The 12595-nt window shown below is 42.5% G+C and overlaps 1 protein-coding gene and 1 pseudogene across 3 annotated transcripts in view; both read left to right on the top strand.

The window, feature by feature from the left end:
* Positions 1–6959, top strand: part of TRAPPC8 (trafficking protein particle complex subunit 8) — a 67385-nt gene extending 60426 nt beyond the window's left edge. For both annotated transcript variants that reach the window (XM_080919841.1, XM_080919842.1), the window contains 4 exons: positions 759–860; positions 3268–3413; positions 4955–5044; positions 5949–6959. In XM_080919841.1, the coding sequence (XP_080775967.1) occupies positions 759–860; positions 3268–3413; positions 4955–5044; positions 5949–6183 (573 nt within the window). In that variant the 3' untranslated portion in view covers positions 6184–6959. The remainder of the gene's footprint in view (positions 1–758; positions 861–3267; positions 3414–4954; positions 5045–5948) is intronic.
* A 4338-nt stretch (positions 6960–11297) lies between these two features.
* LOC308423626 (protein unc-119 homolog A-like) lies at positions 11298–11948 on the top strand (annotated as a pseudogene). Its single transcript has one exon. The product of its transcript is annotated as a protein unc-119 homolog A-like (transcript).
* The last annotated feature ends 647 nt before the right edge of the window (positions 11949–12595 follow it).

The raw sequence follows: 12595 nt of genomic DNA, 5'->3' as shown, positions 1-12595 counted from the left end.
GACTCAGTGGGCTGTTTTGTGCCTCAGGACAGGAGTACTCAAAGTGTAACCATACATGACAGGCACCCTGGACTACACAGTCTGACTACACAGCCATTTTCACTCGCAGGATTTAGTTCTAGTCACCTGTATTTCTGCAGTTGAGTTAAGAAGCTTGTATGTCACTTCTTGGTCTTTAACTGAAATCGCCTTTAGAAAGCAGCCTTTCTTGGGCCTGTGGAGATGGCTCAGTGGGTTAAGTGCTATACAAGCATAGGATCTGAGTTCAGATCCCCAGAGCCCAGGTAAGGCCCAGACACTGGCCTGCATCTGCAGTGACAGGGCTGGGCAGAGAGGTGTCCCTGCAGTTCCCGACAGCAGCCTGTCAGGCAGCTCCACTCAGTGAGAGGTGGCTCGGGAGACATGCTCTCAGGAGCACCCACGGACATGACATGTTCACACACAACATAAGCCTGTGTTGTCTGTGACACACTTTGGAGTTGTTTCTTAAAAGTCTATTGAAAACAAGAAAATAATACTGAAGATTTGTTTTTTTAAAAACTCGGATCACTTGAGTTATAGAAAAGCCCAAACAGATTGTGGAAGGGGCAGATGGTTCTTCCTGGAATGGATAAAGGTTGAATTGCTGACATGGGATTATTGATAATTGATAGATACTAGGTGTCATTTTTTTTTTCTTTCCTCCAGATGTTGAGATGGTTACTTTTGAGGTTTCTATGGTGAACGAAAGGTGACATTTCTGTTGGTTGTGTTTTTAGGCATATGTTGTAGAAGATAACAAGCAGCTTATTTTAGAAGGCCAGCATCATGTTGTTCTTCGAACTATTGGGAAAGAAGCCTTTTCTCACTCTCAGAAACAGGTAAGGACAGTTGCTGGGAGTCTGCAGTGTTTTCATGTATGCAAATTGTTGTCCTTCCCTCATGCTCATGATCTTTCTGTGCTTTGCCTCTGTCTTCTCTGTTCTGAAACAAGATAGTTACATGACTCTGGCTGGCCTCAAAGTGCAGTCTCTGCATTGGCCTCTGGTACTGGAGTTAGAGGCATGCATCACATGCCTGGGTTGTCTAAATATCCTTCTGTGGCTCCTGTTTATGTCTTTCTCCTGAACCTCATAAATGATACGTCTGCACTCTACCACTAAGCTATACCATTAGCCCTTATTCAGTATAATTTAGAAGTCATATTGTTTTAGATGACTTGAATTAGTAGTATATTGAACAATATTTAGTTATGTCTTGTTTTATTTTAAAGGTGAATGTTTTGCCTGCATATATGTGTGTGTACCATGTGCATACTTGATGTTCATAGATTATGTATGAACACCATGTGTACACAGTGCTTAAGGATGATGTGTGCACCATGTGCAATGTGCAGTGCCCATAGACTTTAGGAAGAGGATACTGGGTCCTGGAAGTGGAGTGATGGACGGTTGTGAACCTGGTCCTTCAGAAGAGCAGTGTTCTTAACTGAGCCATCTCTCTATCCCTAATGCATTTTTAAAAACTTAAAATCAAAGGTAGTCACAAACATAGAGTTTTTGACACATGGAAACACAATCTAATCAAAGACTGGGGTGGAGGAAAAAAACCCTAACTGCTCTACAGAAGCTCCGTCAGTCTTCCTCAGCTGTCTTCCGGCTCCATGTGTGTGCAGATGTCCTGTATGTAGGGTTTGTTGTCAGGATAGGTCGTGTTTGTGAAACCCGTCCCTATGTTAGCGCTTTAATTTTCAATGGCCATGTCAGTTCATTTTGGTTGTTTTCCAACCGAAAGAACGGTGGATTCCTGCAACATTGACTGAGGGAGGAGGAAAACAAGACCGTACGGTTCCGAGTGTGGGGTGCCCACAGCTTAGGAGAGCGTACTGGCTTGTCCTACTTGATTGTCACAGTACTGCTGTTACTCTCTTTAGTCCTCATAAGCACTCTGCACCGGTTCAGGTAGAATCAGCTGTATCAATGACCCGGTGTGAGGGGATTTTGACGCTGCTGTTCAGTTTCTTCCTTAAGAAAAGACAAAATTGTGTCTCAAAAAACAGAAAGAAAAAAAAAGAAAAACTGACAGGACAACTTAAGTTCCTTATGCAGTTAGGCTAGGTTGGCCTCTGACTTGCTTTGTAGTTGAGGTTGTCCTTGAATTTCTGATTCTCTTGCTTCCATCACTCAAGTGCTGGGATCCAAGGGACTCATGGGATTACAGCGGTGCCACTGTGCCTGGTTTATAGAGTTCTTGAGCCTGTGCACACCACGCAAGCAGTGTACCAGCTGAGCTATCTCCCCAGCACGTGTTAGCCTTTCAGCAATACATTTGTGTGTGTATATGTATTTTAACATTTCAGATGTTTGATTTTACCAATAAAGACACTCAGGAGCCAAAGGCAGAGACAGAGAAAGCATGCAGTTGAACTTCTTCCTCAGCTGACACCCCAAAAGGAAAAAGCAAGCTCTCTTTCTCCACATTGTCTCCAAAAAACCTTCAAACTGAATGTCCCTCTCTTCTACTTCCTGTGTGTCTTCCTGTCTTTTCTCCTGACTTCTTCCTACTCTATAGTATTTCCTCTGTTCACTTTTGCCAACTAGTTGCTTTCTCTGCCTCTTGACCTATGGTTGATTTTACTTAATCCTGTTCACAATAAACTCTTGGATTACAAAAATCCTGTTAACAGAATTTTTGGATTAAAGGTGTGTGCTAGAGCCGAGCCACACTGCAACTAGAAACAGTTTTTTTTTTTTTTTTTTTCAGTAAATAATACAATCTTGATTCACAGTGTGATGAAATATCCTGAAACATTTGAAACACTAAATCTGTGAAACAAAGCAATATATTTCTAAAGCAGGAATTTTTTTGGGTCTATTCTTAATCTTCAGCTGTTAAAACTGCTACTATATAATTGAATATCCACAGTCTAATTACTAAGCAGTTTTACTGGATAAGAATTATATCAACCATTGAAGTGATCAGTTATGGAATCTAAATTTACATGTAAGAAAAGTATTAAGGTAATTATGTAAGATCATAGAGCTAATGTATAGAATTGTAGGTAAATGGAAATTAATGTTTATTGCAGGTTATATTGCAAATGACAGCAGCTGCTAGCTTAAATAATAGCCACAAAAAAAAAAAAAAAAAAAAAAAAAAAAAAACCTTCTTTATAATCAGGTTGTCTTCATTAGCTTTTTAAAAATCTCTGTGCTCTTACTTTATTAAAGCATCACTGTTATTAATTCTTTTTTTTTTTTTTTTTTTTTTTTTTTGGTCTATTCTCAGGAGCCACCAGAAATGGAACTATTAAAGTTTTTCAGGCCAGAAAACACTACAGTTTCTACAAGACCATCAATAGAGCAGCTGTCTAATCTCATTAAAACAAGTCTCCACTATCCGGAATCGTTTCATCATCCATTTCATCAGAAAAGGTTTGAGGGTTATTTCTGTTCAATTTTCTACGTACATGTACAAGACAAACCCACATTAACAGCATTAACCCACACACCAAAAGAATATTTAGTCTTAAGCGATTTAGCCTTTGCCGTGTGTGTGTGTGTGTGTGTGTGTGTGTGTGTGTGTGTGTGTGTGTATGGTGTTTACTGTATAATTATTATATAGTGTGTTCTATATAACTAGTATGTTTTACACACACGCACACACTCTCATACTTGTCACCTTGAGTGTTACTGAGGATGGACATTGTCCCAGCCACTTCTCAGGTGTCATAAGCTTTCTCTTTGAGTTGTAAGGTTTGTCATAGAGTCAAAAACTAGGGGGGAAATTTGCATCATTTTGGTTTAGACAAATCAAACCTAAATAGGCATAACTATCAGTGGAGCTCAGATAGACTATATCATTCTTTTAAGATTATTTTTTACATCTATGTATTGTTTGTATATATGTATAAATACATCCCATGACATTCATATGGAAGTCAAAGGACTGCCCGCCTTCAGGAGTTAGTTCTCTCCTTCCATCACGTGGGTCTCGGGGAGCAAACTCAGGCTATCAGACTTGGCAGCAATCTCCTTTCCCTCCTAGGCCATCTTGCAAACTAACACCCCCAGTGCCTGGGAAAACTCTTAAATACTAAATATCAATAGGGAATGATTTGTAATTTTGCTAAACAACTTTAATGTATAAACAAAGTTTTTAAAATAAAAAGTTATAAATCTGATGACACGTGTAAAGGTCATCCATTTATTTGCAGGTATAAGGTAGAGTGGACTTTTCTTAGAACTAGGGTATATGGGACAACTGATGTCCAGGGTTTGGGGAGGGATGTAATGAGACAGGAGAGAAACAGTGAGTGGTGAGCCATGGAGAGAGGAACACTGGAAAGGCTGGGAAGGAACAGAAAAGCAGGAAGGAGGACCAGATAAAAGTGATGTCTTGTAGTGGACAGTTAAGGAAAGAAAAGGTTGTCAGTCTAAAACACCCTGGAGAGGTCTAGAACTCGGTGGACCATCTGCAGGTTGGAAGGGCAGCAGGAGGGGAGAGGGGCGCTGTACACTGACAGGGAGGCTCACAGATGCCCGAATCTCTTCTTTCTAGGGACAGTTCAGTCAGGTGAGTATTAGAGCATTAGAGGGTCAAATTGGACTAGCAAGATCCAGGGATTTGACTTTCCTTGTGACTTACACATTGCAGTGTAAATGTTAGAGATGATGCAGACTGAACGTAGCCCCTGCATTCCCTAAGCCATGTTCATATCTAGAGACAGCACTTTGCTTAATGGTATCACTTATAGAAAGTGTACGTCCTGATGTTTATTATGGAAAGATTTTATTAATACATTTTATTTACAAAATAAGTTCCCTAGAATGATTTTGTGACTGAGCTTTTTTGTTCCTTACTTGAATTTGATCTTAAACTTGTGTTCTGTTAAGTCTTCTTATGTTATTTTTAAGAAACTTGTTTTTGATGAGAAAGTACATGGCTAATGGTTTTGTTTTATTGTCTTCCACAGCCTTTGCTTAGTACCCGTCACGCTTTTACTTTCTAACTGTTCTAAGGCTGATGTAGATGTAATAGTTGATCTCCGGCATAAAACAACAAGGTAAGAATTTACTTTGTGAATGTTTTTTAATAGCTCTAAGTTTAGTATCCTTTAAAGCAATTCAGTGTTTTGAAATGATGCAAATCCTTGCTGCCTAACATGGATAAAGTTAACTCAAACATGCCCTAGATTTGTTTATATGGTATCTAAGAAGTGTTTATAGAGCTATTAAATATGAAAGTTTTCCCCTTCTGATTTGGAAATAATACTTTACAAGAGGAATCTACATTATACTGCAATACCCAATTTTCTTAAAGCCAGCAGGTTTGTCTCAGACATTTTTGTATTAGAAAATAAATCTAAATTAAATTAGAAAAATGCCTCAGTGGTCAAGCACCCTTCCTGCTCTTGTAGAGGTTCTGTGTTTGGCTCCCTGTATGATGACTTAAAGCTAAGATGCAAGGAATCTGATATCTTCTGGCTCTGCAGGTACCAAGTCATCTGAAGAACACACTGTAGATTGTCATGTCACACCTCAGACGACACCTTACGATCTAAGTGCAGCAGACTGTCTGGTGTGTGCCACACACATTAGATTATGTTGTGTTGTTAGGCACTGGGTTGTTTTTACTGTGTGGCTTTATAAGGTTTAATATCATAGACATTCTTTTACATAGTTGTTTTTATATGTACATAACCAAGAGGTTAAGAGCTCAGTTTCAAATCATACTCCATTGTTTACTAAATGCCATTATAGGCATTAAATGAAATACTGTATCTTAGTATTATTCTTAGAAAACAGCAATAGCTGTTAACACATGGTTGATTGTTACAGTTATAATGTTATTAATTTCATAAATAATTTTTAGACATACAAGGATTTGATGAAAGAAAGATGTAACACTTCAAAGAAAAAAAACACAAAGGAGAAAGTTTACAACTTACCATTTTCTTCCTCTTTTAGCCCTGAGGCGTTGGAAACTCACGGATCATTCACATGGCTTGGACAGACACAGTATAAACTCCAGCTGAAAAGCCAAGAGATCCACAGTTTGCAGCTGAAGGCGTGCTTTGTTCATACAGGCGTTTATAACCTTGGAACTCCAAGGGTATATGCCAAGTTATCGGACCAGGTCACAGTATTTGAAACAAGTCAGCAGAACTCCATGCCTGCTCTGATTATCATCAACAGTGCATGACAGCAGAGTCACAGACTCAGGCTGACTTTGTGAAATTGGTTTTACAACAGCATTTGAAATGCCCAACTCGTTAAAGAAGTCCTCTGATCACTGCAAAATACAGGGTCTTGGCACTTAGTTGACACAGTACGCTGGGCTGAGAATGCTTAGACTCCATTTTTTCCCTTTTAAACCTGGTAATAATTTACATGCTTATAATACAGAATTCAACGTATCCATAAACGTAAGCCATGTCTTAAAAAAAAGTCCAAGTCTGCTGTTGCAGCTTATGGAATGGTTGTGACTCTTAGGAGGTGATTTTGAGGAGTGAAAGACCTTGCTGGCAATATTCCTGTTAAGCCATTAGTCTGAAGATTCTACCTTTACTGTGAAGTTCTGTAGAGTGTTAAATACAAATATTCTTGCCTTGCCCCAGACAGTTCTGTAAGATCGGTTTTGAACTTTGGTTATGGACACTCACATTTCAGTGTGGTGTTCTATGGCTTATACATAACTGTAAAAAAAAAGCTTTTCTGATGCTTTGAACATAGTTTTGGAAGGAGTTTGACTTTATTCCTTTGCTCATCTCTTACTGTCACACTATTTCACAATAAGATTTTTGTCATTAAATCATATTCTTTATTACAATAACTAACAATTAAGTTGATCTGTTTAAAATATAAATCTACTCAAGTTAAAAATAAGCTTTTCAAAATGTATTATATTTATAACAAATTTACTGTAAATAGAATAAAGACATACTATTCACTGTATAAATTTATTAGATGCCTTTTTTAAAACCTGGCTTTGTGAGGACTTAATATATTCTTTATTTAAAATAAATGTCAAACATGTACAGTAGGCACAGCCTAGTTTCCTGCGAAAGCTTCATTGCCACTGTTCAAAATGGAGCAGATGAAGTGTTTCTCTGCACATGTCCTGTGTGATGCTGCCTGCGTGGTCTGGCTTCCCCTGGTGGGACAGGCATCAGCACTCTGCACCTGCCGGCACTGCTGCTGGTTGATCTTCTGTGGGAAGAACTGCTGAGCTGAACAAGAAACAGCGCCTAACGCAGTAGCCAGCCAGTCTCTTCTAGTGGGGAAAGTCCAGAACAAAGTACAGAGCTGGGAGGCTGTCATCATGGAGGCTGCTCTGTTGGGATCTGTTCCTTTCCAAGAAGCAACGTAGAGACAAACACAGATTTCACGTGTGTGGAGACACTAAGTCAGAAATATGTAAATTAGAGCAAGTGGAAGGGAAGGTTGAGCCAGAGGGAAGGTAAGAGAACTGCTGACGTGTGGAGTCTGGAAAGAAGAGGAAGAGCACAGGCAGTGTGGGGACTCACAGATGTCCAGATTGTCAGACCCTGTCACTTCTGTCTCCTCGTGCCCTGGAAAAACTGCTCCAGGTGGAGGAAGGCAAGCAGTGACGGCCAGAGCACAAGCATTTCCTCCTTCCTGAGTGCCTGCTTGCACACTGAGACAGGTCAACCCAGGTCCACAATAGTTAAATCTGAGAAGTGACTTCATACAGAAGAATAATACAAGCCAGTTGAACAGTGGCTTTTTGAAGTTCAGATTGGCCCTGAACTTACTATAAAACTTACTTTAATTTTTTATATCAAATTACTTTAATTTTTAGTACAGTACTGTGCTTCACTTTAATTTTTAATTTAATTACTTTAATATTTGAGTGGCCTTTAATTTTTGATCCGGTCTCTCCCTTCCAAGTGCTAATATTACAGGCATGTATTACTGCACCCAGTTTCTGCAGTGTTGGGGCTGGTACCAGGCAGTGACTCTGTCGTTCCTATCATAAGAAAGAGGCTAAAAGAAAAGCTGGCTTATCTGGCAGGAGTTTAAAATTCTCAGTACTCTCCCATTCTTGCACAGGGAGTTACACTAAATATAGCATATGTTGAGAAAGCATACAGAGCCAGAACTGAGCTACACCCCTAACCCTAAGCCACAGTTTTAAACTTAGCAAAAAATAACCTTGCGGAAAAGGAATGAAATATATTTTCAGACCAACCCAGAACATTGAATTCAGGTGGCTGTAAGCTAATGGCAGCTGCCCAAATCTTCCCATTCATTCTCCAGATATGTATATGAACCCACAGTAAGCAGTGGAGGGTTGGAGAGATGGCTCAGTAGTTAAGAGCACTGACTGCTCTTCCAGAGGCCCTGAGTTCAATTCCCAGCAACCACAGGGTGGCTCACAGCCATCAGTAATGGAATCCAATACCTCTTCTGGTGTGTCTGAAGACAGCAACACTGTAGTCACATATATGTAAAGGCAAAAAAAAAAAAAAAAAAAGAAAAAGGGAAGAGGATACTACCAACTCCATTAATGGGAATTTAGCGCAAAACTCCAATGAGCTTGTACTAGGAACCTTTGTAGAGACTGGAAATGGAGACAGCAGGAATACAGACAGGCTAGAAAGGAGGGAAGCAAAAGCTGAGCTGAAGTCACTATAGGGAGGGGACTCTGTCAAGAGGAGACTAAAGGGAGAAAAGACCTTGCAAGGTTTCAGCGTAGCAAGGGATTCATGACACAGTACCCACAGGGAGGCGCTAGAGGTGCAGTTTTTAGTCAGTGCTGCCATTAAGGGATTGTTCAAGCTGAAATTACTGCTGTAAGGAGTGACAATTGGTTGAGGGAGAGGTGAATAGTTTTTTAAAGATTTCTACTAAATTTTATTTGTGTGTGTGTGTGTCTCTGTGTGTGTGTGTCTGTGTACCAGGCATTTTTAGGTACCCACAAAGAAGCTGGAACCCAGAGTCTTTTACCAATTTATTTATTCATTTATTTGAAACAGTCTCATGTAACCCATTCTGGCCCCCAACTTGCTGAGGATGACCCCAACCTTCAGATGCTTCTCCTACCTTCTGGGTATTGAGATTACAAGTGTGTGCCTCTGTGCCTCGTTTTATTTTGTGCAGGGAATGGAACTCGGCTTTGTGCATGCCAAGCAGACAGTCTATCAGATGAGCAGGCCACATTCCCAGCCCACATCACCCATTTTTAATACAGCACCCAGGCTGAGCATCACAGTTACCAGTAGTTACCTTAACCTACCAGGTAACTAATCATCTTTAAAAACTTGTAAATTACATTAATTACTCTGTGTGTGTGTGTGTGTGTGTGTGTGTGTTTGTGTGTGTGTGCGCGTGCGCACTGTGTAGAAGTTAGGATGATATGGGAAAGTTGGTCTTCTACTTCCACTACTTGGGTCCTGGGACCAAACAGGTTGTCAGACATGGCAGCAAACGTGGAGCCTCCTCTCCAGCCCCATACCCATAAAAAGTTAGGTAATCTTTTAAAAAGTGTTTAACCAGCTTTCCCTCTCTACCATCCAAGGATGCCAATCCCACTCTATGGCCCTTTCTGTTTGTCCTTATGACAGTGTCTGGCTTCCGAGGCTACCTCTGATCATAGGGCAGGCAACAGGCTTATCTTCTACAACTTTACCCATAATATTTGCATCAGCCATTAGCAAACCCATTCCACTTTAAGGTCCCACAGACAACCAATAATATATCTTTGGCAGTAAATCAGAATTAAATGAAAGCTTGGTAAGGAAAACTAGCAGTGAGACTGTTTCAAAGGAAATGAAACAACTCAAATAATACAATTTTCAAGTTTAAATTAGGCATTTCTGTAAAAATATTTGTCCCAATGGGTTTTGACCAGTTAATCATGAAGTATCAGTATTTTGACTTCTGTATTACAAAGTATTTATAGCATATTATGCAGGCCTCCAAGCAACCCACAGGCCTCCATGAACACCAGTACGCCAGCTTTGTGACACTGGATGGGAGGCATCTCTGTTCCTGAAGGCTGTTGGGCAGCGAAGGAGAATTGTCTCCCCAGGGAAATGTGCTCCCTGAGGCCACTCTACATTTAGGAAACTGTCTTGAGGACTATTATGAGTAGCAAAAGTGGGGCTGGAGAGATGGCTCAGTGGTTAAGAGCACCGACTGCTCTTCCAGAGGACCCCAGTTCCATTCCCAGCAACCACATGGTGGCTCACAACCATCTGTAATGAGATCTGATGTCCTCTTCAGGTGTGTCTGAAGACAGCTACGGTGTACTTATATATAATAAACAAATCCTTTTTTAAAAAGTAGCAAAAGTGGTTTGAGAGCACACTTCTGGAGAATCACTCCTAGAGAATAATCTACAGGAAGTGATGGGAAGAGGAGCGATGGTGGGCCCGCCTTTGATCCAGCACTCAGGAGGCAGAGGCAGAGGCAGGCCGACCTCTGAGCTCCAGGACAGCCAGAGATGCACAAAGCACTGTGAAAATCATGAGGAGGAAGAAAGATGAATACGAAGAGGGGAAGGAATTGTCAGGATGGCTGGGCAAGTGCTGAGGCGGGTGAGCAGACGTGGACCACTCTGGTGTAGCATCGCACGCAGGTTGGAGCAGATGCGGTGGGCTTTGTTGGTGTTCCACTCGTGACCGTCATCTGCAATCTCCATGTCCTCAATGAGCGAGAAAGCAATTCCAGATTTTCTACCCATCAGAATCTCAGGCCCAGGGTCATCCGAAGTCCTCTCCTGTTCTCCCCAGGCACTGCAGCGCACACAGGCACACACACAAACATTTAAATCTTTATAAAGCAGTTCTTTTCTATGAACCACTGAATAAATTTATAGATATAAAAGATGTCTCACATATATACACATGTACATGGCATTTTCTAAGTCATGTTCCACTTTAAAGGAAACGTTTAAAATACTACAAAATGGACTGGCTAGATGGCTCAGGAGTTAAGGATGCTTTTCCATGGACCTGGGTTTAATTCCCAGCACCCATACAGGGGCTTGTCTATAACAGGACATTCTTTTCTAACCTCTGGGTATCAGGAATTCTCGTGGTACACAGACAGCCTTGCAGAAAAAGCAGCAAACACATAAAAGCAAATGTGTGGGAGTGTTGCTCAGGGCTAGTGTGTGTGTGGAGCAGGTGCAAGACTTTGGGTCTGATTCTCAACACCCATGCCACACCCAACAACTACAAAAGGAAAGAGCTTCGGCTGTAAATAAGAGGCTACAGGCGCCCCTGGCTCCAGCTGGCGCAGGCAGCAGTGGCGGTGGCAGCGGGCGAGGATCTGTGGCCCCGCGAGGCCATGAAGGGGAAGAAGGGCGGCGGCGGGACTGGGCCGGGGGCGGAGCCCGTTCCTGGGGCCTCGAACCGGAGCGTGGAGCCCACGCGGGAGCCTGGGGCGGAAGCCGAGTCCGGGTCCGAGTCGGAGCCCGAGTCAGGCCCGGGGCCCAGACTGGGGCCGCTGCAGGGCAAGCAGCCTATCGGCCTGAGGACGTGCTGAGGCTGCAGCGGATCACGGGCGACTACCTGTGCTCCCCTGAGGAAAATATCTGCAAGATTGACTGCGTCAGGTTCAAGATCCGGGACACGGACTCAGGGACTGTTCTTTTTGAAATCAAGAAGCCCCGCCCCCACGTTTCGGACCGGTTGCCCATCAATGGCGGGACCTGGACCCCAATGCTGGGCGCTTTGTTCGCTCCCAGTTCACACCTGCCTTCCTCCACCTAAGGCTTTTCGAAACCAGCTCCTCAAAAGCTTCGACTTCCACTTTGGCTTCTGCATCCCCAGCAGCAAGAACACCAGTGAGCACATCTATGACTTCCCTCTCTCCGAGGAGCTAATCAGTGAGATGATTCGTCATCTATATGAGACACAGTCTGACAGCTTCTACTTTGTGGATGATCGGCTGCTGATGCACAACAAAGCAGGCTATTCCTACAGTGGGGCACCCTGACCCCCAACACTGCCCCTGAGGCTCTGGCCTGGACCCTGCGCTGTGACCTCTCCAACATCATCTCCATGTGGGGATGGCTCCAGTGGCTCTGGACCCTGAGTCAGTCTTGAGAGGAAAGGTGCCCAGCATCCCTAGTCGAGCCTCTGAAGCTCCTGGGAGGGGCAGCAGGGGAAAGCTGTCTGTCCTCATGTTCAGGAAGGCTTCCTGCAAGAGGAGGACTTCTGGATGCTTCACTAGGTCCACTGAGCCTGAGTTTCAGACTAGTGTCCCCTTCTTGACTGTGATCAGGTTAGGGATCCATTCCCTGTCCCTTGGCCACCACCTCCATGCTATTTATAGTTGTCAGTTCACAGGCAAAGACCCACAGTGGGTACCCTGTCTCAGCCCTGGCCTCCTCCATTGGGGGGCCAAGAAACTGCCCGAGGTGCAAGAGGGGTGGGTCCAGACTGCAGCCTGTAGGACCTGGACAAACTGTATATAGTTTTCAATAAACCTTTTCTGTTCTTGAAAAAAAAAAAAAAAAAAAAAAAAAAAAAAAAAAAAAAAAGAGGCTACAGGCAATGCTAGTTCATCTAGCAAGAGTTCCCATCTTCAGTAATATCACCCAGTCTCTCACAGGGAAGGAGCTACGCTATGTATAGAACATT

This window comes from Micromys minutus, assembly GCF_963924665.1.
Source record: "Micromys minutus genome assembly, chromosome: 8".
NCBI lineage: Eukaryota > Metazoa > Chordata > Mammalia > Rodentia > Muridae > Micromys > Micromys minutus.
The sequence above is the reverse complement of the archived record's forward strand: the minus strand, read 5'-3'. Positions and strand labels throughout refer to the sequence as shown.